Source organism: Lepisma saccharinum, chromosome 12, assembly GCF_977018435.1.
Source record: "Lepisma saccharinum chromosome 12, izLepSacc3.1, whole genome shotgun sequence".
In the NCBI taxonomy this organism is placed as follows: domain Eukaryota; kingdom Metazoa; phylum Arthropoda; class Insecta; order Zygentoma; family Lepismatidae; genus Lepisma; species Lepisma saccharinum.
Window position 1 is genome coordinate 45,562,720 of NC_139240.1, and position 8,090 is coordinate 45,570,809.

The 8,090-nt window shown below is 36.7% G+C and overlaps 1 protein-coding gene across 1 annotated transcript in view; it reads right to left on the reverse strand.

Annotated features, from left to right (window-relative positions):
• LOC145996458 (serine protease inhibitor dipetalogastin-like) overlaps nt 1–5,072 on the reverse strand; it is a 28,233-nt gene extending 23,161 nt beyond the window's left edge. Inside the window, exons 1-2 of the mRNA XM_083132949.1 lie at nt 4,920–5,072; nt 3,220–3,393 (exon numbers count right to left, since the gene is read on the reverse strand). Of these exons, the coding sequence (XP_082989075.1) occupies nt 3,220–3,393; nt 4,920–5,001 (256 nt within the window). The 5' untranslated portion in view covers nt 5,002–5,072. The remainder of the gene's footprint in view (nt 1–3,219; nt 3,394–4,919) is intronic.
• Between the last annotated feature and the right edge of the window lie 3,018 nt (nt 5,073–8,090).

The window sequence follows — 8,090 nt, forward strand, 5'->3', positions numbered from 1 at the left end:
TATTACTCCTAAGTATTTGAATTTGGAAACTGGTTCAAACGAGTTGTTATCAATAATTAGATTTTGATTATTACCTAACACTTGGTTTCGGCCTGTAAACATATATTTAGTTTTCTCTTTGTTAACTTCCAAACCTATCTCTTTAGCAGTTTTGAAAAATATTTTAGCATTATTCTTAATTGTATTCACATCATCCCCCAGTAAGTCTACATCATCTGCATATGCTAACAACTGAGTCACACCATTTAATTTTAGTCCTTCTTTAGTTTCTTTTACTTTCCTAACAGCATATTCCAAGGCAAAATTAAAGAGCAATGGAGATAATGAATCTCCTTGTTTTAACCCATCATGAATTATAAATTTGTCAGACATATTATTACCCACACGAATTTTACTTTCTGTTTCACTGGTGCATATTTTTATCATACTAACAAGCTTCTTAGGTATTCCATACTCTACTAATATATTATATAATTTATCTCTTTTGACCGAATCATATGCTTTTTTGAAATCAATGAATAGCTGATGGACATTTTGATTATATTCCCACTTTTTTTCAAGTGTCTGTCTGATGTGAAAAATTTGATCTGTAGTTGATCTGTTACGTTTAAATCCACATTGATAATCACCTATAATTTCATTAGCATATGGGGTTAGTCTTGTTAAAAGAATGTTAGACAATATTTTGTATGTTGTTGAGAGTAGAGAAATTCCACGGTAATTATTGCAGTTCATTTTATCACCTTTTATAAACACAGGAACAATTATGGATTCTTTCCACTGTTGAGGGATTTCTTCTTTATTCCATATTAAACAAATTAATTTATGAATTTGACATATTAATGAATTTCCACCATATTTAATTAACTCAGCTGGTATTAAATCAATGCCAGGTGCTTTGTTATTCTTAAGCCTTTTAATAGCATCTTTAACTTCAGTCAAGTTAGGTTCTGGAACTAAAGGTTCTGCTGTGTGTACTTCATTCACTTCTGATTTATCTCCTACATGGACATTTAAAAGGTCATTAAAGTAGTTCTTCCATCTGTTTAGAATATCGCTTGGGTCAGCTAGAAAATCACCGTCTTTATCTTTTATCAAGTTTACTTTAGGTTGCCACCCCTTTCTAAATTCATTTACACCTTTATATAAATCTCTGATATTTTTATTTTTGCTGTTTGTTTCAATTTCGTTAATTTTGCTTTTCAAGTAATCTCTTTTTTTACTTCTAAACGTGCGGTTAACTTCTCGCTTTATTCTATTATAATTGCTTAGATTTGTATCATCCGAGTTATTTAACCACCTAAGTCTAGCCTGATTTCTTATTTCTATTAGATTATGACATTCATTATCAAACCATGGCTTACTTTTTCTCGGTTTATGGTATCCTATACTTTCCTTAGCTGCTGATTCTATTGCATTACGTATGTGCTCCCAATTCTTGTTTACGTCTGTTTCATTTATATTTTCATCATCATTTAAATCCTGCAAAACCTCAAATCTATTTGACAGTTTAATTTGGTAATCTTTCTTAATTCTTTCATCAGCAAACTTTCCTGTATCAAATTTTAGAACTTTTAGATTTTGTTGCTTATGATTTATCACTGAGAGTCTTTCTCTTAATTTAGCAATTACTAAATAATGGTCACTGGCACAGTCAGCACCTCTATGTGTACGAACGTCAATTATACTAGTATGCCTTCTCTTATCAATGAGAATATGATCTATCTGATTATGAGTTTTACCATCTGGAGAAGACCAGGTATATTTATGGATATCTTTATGTTTAAAAGTGGTACTTTTCACAATTAAATTATTTGAGGTTGCAAAAGTAATCAATCTTATACCATTCTCATTACTTAATTCATGAAGACTTTCTTTACCAATCGTGGGTTTAAATGTCTCTTCTTTGCCAATCTGTGCATTACAGTCACCTAACAGAATTTTCAAATCATACTGAGAAAATTTATCAAAGACCTGTTCTAACTCTGTATAAAAATCATCTTTAGTATTATCATCTTTATCTTCCGTTGGTGCATGTATGTTTATTAAAATAATTTTACACCACCTACCCTGTAAAACTGCATATGATATCCTATCATTAATAAATTCTACTGTTTTAAGAGCCGAGATAATTCTATTATTTATGAAAAAGCCTGTTCCAAAATTATGATTTTCAGTACCACCATAGAAAAAAGTATAATTTTTAGTTTTACAATTCCCTTCTCCTGGCCACCTAACTTCCTGGACAGCTACTACATCTAATTTATACTTCCCTATCTCATTAACTGTACACTGAAATGCCCCAGGCCGGTAAAGGCTCAAAACATTTCAGGTGCCTAATTTAATATCCTTATTCCTAACGTAGATCTTATCCTTAGTCCAGGGACCTCCCAAAGTAGTCCCCACCCGGAGATCCGAACGGGGGACTATTTTACCTCCGGAATATTTTACCTTGGGAACATCCATGGCCTTATATTGTTGTTTCTTGACATGTCTTTTTACAGTGCAGAGTTGTCAGCTCTACGCCTAACCCCCAATATGAATGGAGGAACTACTACACAAGACAAACACAAACATATTAGACAGCACAATTACTACACAAGACGAACACAAACACATTAGACAGCATAACTACTACACAAGACACACACAAACACATCACAACTATAACACAACTATAACTATATATTTTTTTAATTTTTAATTTTTTAATTTTTTAATTTTTAATTTTTTAATTTTTAATTTTTTTTCGATTTCGGGGATAGCCTAGACCGGAAGTAAACCGGAAGTAGACCGGAAGTAAACCGGAAGTGGACCGGAAGTAGACCGGAAGTAGACCGGAAGTAACTTAGCACTTACTTTTAACTTAGCACTTCGCTTTAATTATTGAAAAATAAAATTTTAGCAAAAGTTATAGAGGGATTTTCAAAAATTAGCAATTTTGCACTATGAAAATTGGAATTTGAGCTTTGACTTTTTTTTTTTGCGCTTGTATTGTGTCACTTTTGTAACAGTCAAAGTTCGATTTTGAGTATATTACTGTATAGGTGTACACAATAAAAGTAAACCAAAATTTCGGGGGTGGCTCAAAACGTACTGTTTACCCTACTGTTTTGGTTCCAGAATTTATGGTCACTCGTTATGTATATACAAAATCTCTCTCCCTTCCTCCCTCCCCCCCCCTCTCTCTCTCTCTCTGTATCTATCTTGACGTCATACCTGGCTGGGAGGATGCTTCACAGGCAAGATCATAAACGCTGGAGTAGTTTCTATTGGATGAACAAAGAGGTGCACCCTGAACCATGTTTTCAGCAACGAAACAGGCCTTATCTGCACCCAATATCTTCTTAACTTCTTCCAGTGTGCACTGGTCCTCGTGGAGTATCTTTATACCTGCAACATGAGAAGAACAAATATTGAGTAGAACATGATATTGAAAGAATTATGCTTATTTATAGTTTCGATTATCATTATTGCCATAAGTCTGAATCCTGGGAAAGTCAAAGCAGAGTCATGGAGTGCGTCATATCCATTTCATCAGATTGTCATCGAATCTTCATTGTCGTTATTAGCCTGGGCACCAAGCAAACCAATGTAAAATATCCAGCACTAATAAATTACATGACTTTTTTTAAAATTTTAAAATTTCCTTAAGTATTCCTTTAGTACAGTATAATTAAAACAGGGTGATTAAAATTTTTTAACGCTATATATGGGAAATAGAAAATTTACTACTCACCGTCTACGTTTACTTCATTATTGTAACACCCATGTTTGCATAGACTTTCACACACTAAACACGAATAAATTCGTGTCATTGGAGCAAAGTTTCCTCCATTAAACCAATTTTCTACTTCCCAAATAGTGTTAATATTTTTCGAAGCAGTACAAATGCCAACATCCGTTGTGCATCCACACTTACTAACAAAATTATTTTTTTATTGATATCTTCTATTCCATTATTGAGTTATTCTGTTGTTAATAAGATGACATGATAATGTAAGAATACAAAACAGTCAAGGACACCCTTGAGTTGTATTGATAGTCAGTCAGTGGAATTATTAACATCTAGTTCGTTGAGGCTCTTGACTTTCTGATGAATAAAAGTATATAACTTTTAAGAGTTTTTCTGCATATTATTTTAATGAATAATCCTTGAAAATCCTTAATTGTAAAAAACAATGCAGTCTCGAATTGTTGTTTTGCGGAAATTTGCAAAAGCTTCCAACCTACGTCGCACAAAAATTCCCAAACACAAAGAAGTGATCGATGTACCTACCTGCACATATTAAACTTGGAAGCAATATTTAGTTGAGAAGTACGGGTTTTCCAAAAGTCCTTCCCACGTTCAAATTCACAGTAACTTTGTAACGAACAGAGATATTTCAGGGAAATAAAGTTTGTACTGCACAATAGTCATAAAAAGTTTTACCTGGCAACACTGCACGTTCAGAGGATCAGGCCATATATACATCATTGGGATCAGGTGACTGCGAGCGATCAGGTGATTCCAAGATGGGTCGATTCAGGAGGCAGGTGGATTGGCCGCAGAGGACCAAATTCATGACCCGCAAGGTCGCCAGACTTTTGGCTTTTGGCTGTAGGGGTATGTTAAGACGGAAGTGTACGCGGAAAAGCCAAGAGATCTGCAGTCGTCGCAGGCATTTTGGATTCAGGACGAAATTGCAGGAATGCATCGATGTGAATGGTGCCCAGTTGGAAGTATGGCGATGAGAACGACAGACATGCAGTGCTGCCAAGTAAAACTTTAAGGACCGCTGCGAAGTACAAACTTTGTTTTACTGAAATTTCTCTGTTCGTTACAAAGTTATAGTGAATTTAAATGTGTGAAGGACTTTTAGGAAACCCTGTAGAAGCTGTTAGAGGAAAAAATACCTGAAATAGATTAATTTAATTACCTTTTCCGGATTTTTTCAAGCAGGAGACTTCAGCTGAAGAGGTGTAAGTCAAACCGTTGGAAGCGCACACCATTTTCGTCATACGATATCGCCAACGACTTTCTTCGCAAACATCATATGATAAATCCCAACAATTTTCTAAAGACGCGTCTTCTAATTCTGTAAATAAAAATGTATTCGAGATAATCAATCATTACGGTACATTACTTGCATCGACTGAAATTAGTGCTGCATCAAAAGCAGCGTAATATTGGGAAAGAGAGAGAAGAAATGAGAGAGAAGAGGATAGAGAAAAGGCGGAGAAGAAAGAAAAGGGAAGGTAGGTAGTGAAGGCTAGAGAATGGGGCAAAAAGAGAGAGAGAGAAAGAAAAAGTAAGGTAGGGAGTGAAGGTTAGAGAATGGGGAAATAAGAGGGAGAGAAGAAGGAGAGAGAAGGTATGGAGTTAAGGAAGGTTAGGGAATGGGGCAAAAAGAGGGAGAGAGAAAGAAGAGGGAAGGTAGGGAGCGATGGTTAGAGAATGGGGTAAAAAGAGGGGAGAGAAAAATGAGAGGGAAGAAAGAGAGAGAAATAAGAAGAGAGGGACAGAAGGAAGAAAATATAGAAAGACTAGTGAAACAGAGAGAGATAGTAGGACAGTGAAACAGAGAGATAGTAGGAAGGAGACCTAAAAATAGAGCGTTAGGAAAGAAATAAGAATAGGAAGGAGAGGATAGTAAATAATAAGACAGCAATATGAGAAGAGAGAAATAAATTAAGATAGAAAGGAACAAAGAAAATATCAAAGTAGAGACAATTGGAGAGTTCAAAGCCCTCATTTGGAGCTCGAATCATCATGTGGAGCTAGTCGTAGCCTTTTATGATGTATATTTTGAGGGCAGAGTTGGCAACACTGTGGGCCCACTGTAGCCTTTTATGAGGGGGGTCTATTGCCCTCTGTTTACATCTGGCAATACTGCCGTAGATTTTTTGACAGTGTTGTTAACCTACTGGGTTTTTCACTGTAAATTTTTATTAAAGGGCCTGAGGGGTCCATGTATTTTATATGTTTGGCAATACTGTTGGGGGCCTAGTGTTGGCAACACTGTGGGTTTTTACTGTAGCCTTTTATGAGGGGGGTCTATTGCCCTCTGTTTATATTTGGCAACTCTATTGGATGTTTTTTTTGAGGCTTGGGTTTTGCCAAGCCATCCGAAGAAAATTCCACTATATGATCTTTTACTGGCTAAGCTAACCTACAAATAGGAATTGGCAGCACTAACAAAACTCGAAATCATCATTTGAGGCTCGAATCATCATTTGATGCTCGAAATTATCATTTGAGGCTCGAAATCATCATTTGATGCTCGTCGGTGTTGCCAACCCACTCTACAAAAATTCCACTATATGATATTTTGAAGCCTTTCACGGTGTATGTTAACCTCACAAGCAGTGTTGCCAACTCGGGGCGAGGCGTAGCCTTTTATGGTGTATGTTAACCCTACCAGCAGTGTTTCCAACTCGTCGTAGCTTTTCACGGTGTATAATTTTTACACGCGCGCGCGTGTATTGTGACGAATGCACTCTCTTATCCTTGAAGGATGAATGTATCTTATCGTAATTTTCCAACTGTGGGACCAAATGTTTATATATCGTGACTTTTGTAAACCTCTTTCGGGAACAATGTGTCGCACACACACGCGCGCGCGCCTGTATTGTGACGCAAGCAAACAAAAAAAAACACTTTGCCTGTCATTACAAAAAAAAACTTTGACCGTATTCTTAAATAACTAACAAGGACAATGAATCTTTTTGGCTTCCGCAAACAGATCAACATGGAGACTGCACCGCCAAATTTCAATAACCTCTTACCTTCCGTGTTATCTAAACTCAATGGTTTACTGATTGTTCATCTCAACAGCATTTGGACGAAACTGAATGACGATGTGGGCAAGATGTTTTATGTTTTTAATAACAATTTACATTTCTACGAAATTCCGATCGACGGGAAACTTCAAATCACCGTGAATCCGGAAAACGCAGGCGAAATCAAAATTTCTACCGGCAAGAATATTTTTCGAATCAAGCACGACAAGATGCTTTCTAACATTACGTACGATGTTTCTGCAGGAGATTATCTTTACATGGAACTTCTCGGAGATTACGACAAACTCATTCCTCTCTTTGTAGAATTACGAATCGTTTATCCTATTATAAATAACCGTTAACCAAAAATGCCTAACGACATTTTCGGCAACACCAAGCGTGTAGACCACGCAGAAGAGATTCTCATGTTGGACATTCGAGTTAAGAAGTTGAGGACCGATTTGATTGCTTTGCAGGAGACCTTAAACAAAAGTTTAGAGTCGGAAATCGCTACGCTCCAAACGCAATGTCTCGACCCCATTCTGAAAATCGATTCAGAACTGAAGATGCTGATAAAAAATTATGTCGACGTACCTTCTTACGACAACGTTCAAAATATACAGTTGAGTGTGGATTCGCTTCAAAATGATTTGGCCAAATTACAGCAATTTCAATCGAAAAATGAAGATTTGGAAAAATTGAAACTCGAAATCGAAGAACGAACTTCCGCAATCGAAAAGAATTTCTCCGAACTTCAAACCGTCGTGAACGATATAGACGCAGAACGCTTACATGTCGTCGTTTCCAAATTACAAGAAGAATTCACCAGCACGTTGGAAGAAATTAAATCCAAGTTGCAGACTTTGGAAGATACAATGACGAACCTACCATCGTCGGACGAACTGCAGGTCATCGGTAAAAGCGTCGCGAACATAAAAATTCAATTGGAGGCCTATCGAGATTTCGAACACATTCAAACCACCATCGCCACGCTTCAGGCGTCCTTGGAATTGATCAACGAAGAAATTAAAAATATTCACGCTGAAGCAAGAGCGTTGACGAGCATTCAAGACACGTTAAGCACGGTTCAGCAGAAGATCGAATATTTAGAAAATTTGAACGTCGAAACGAATCTCGCTCATTTTCATCACGTACTCGACAACATACAGGGTGACTTGGAATCGTTACGGACGAGCGTGCCTTCGAGCGAAGATTTGGAAAAATTGAAAACGGCGGTGACGGCACTATCCGATTCGAGCGACATCAAAAGCTCATTGAGCGATCTCGAGAGTAGGGTGGCCAATCTCCCCACCTCCAAAGAATTGCAC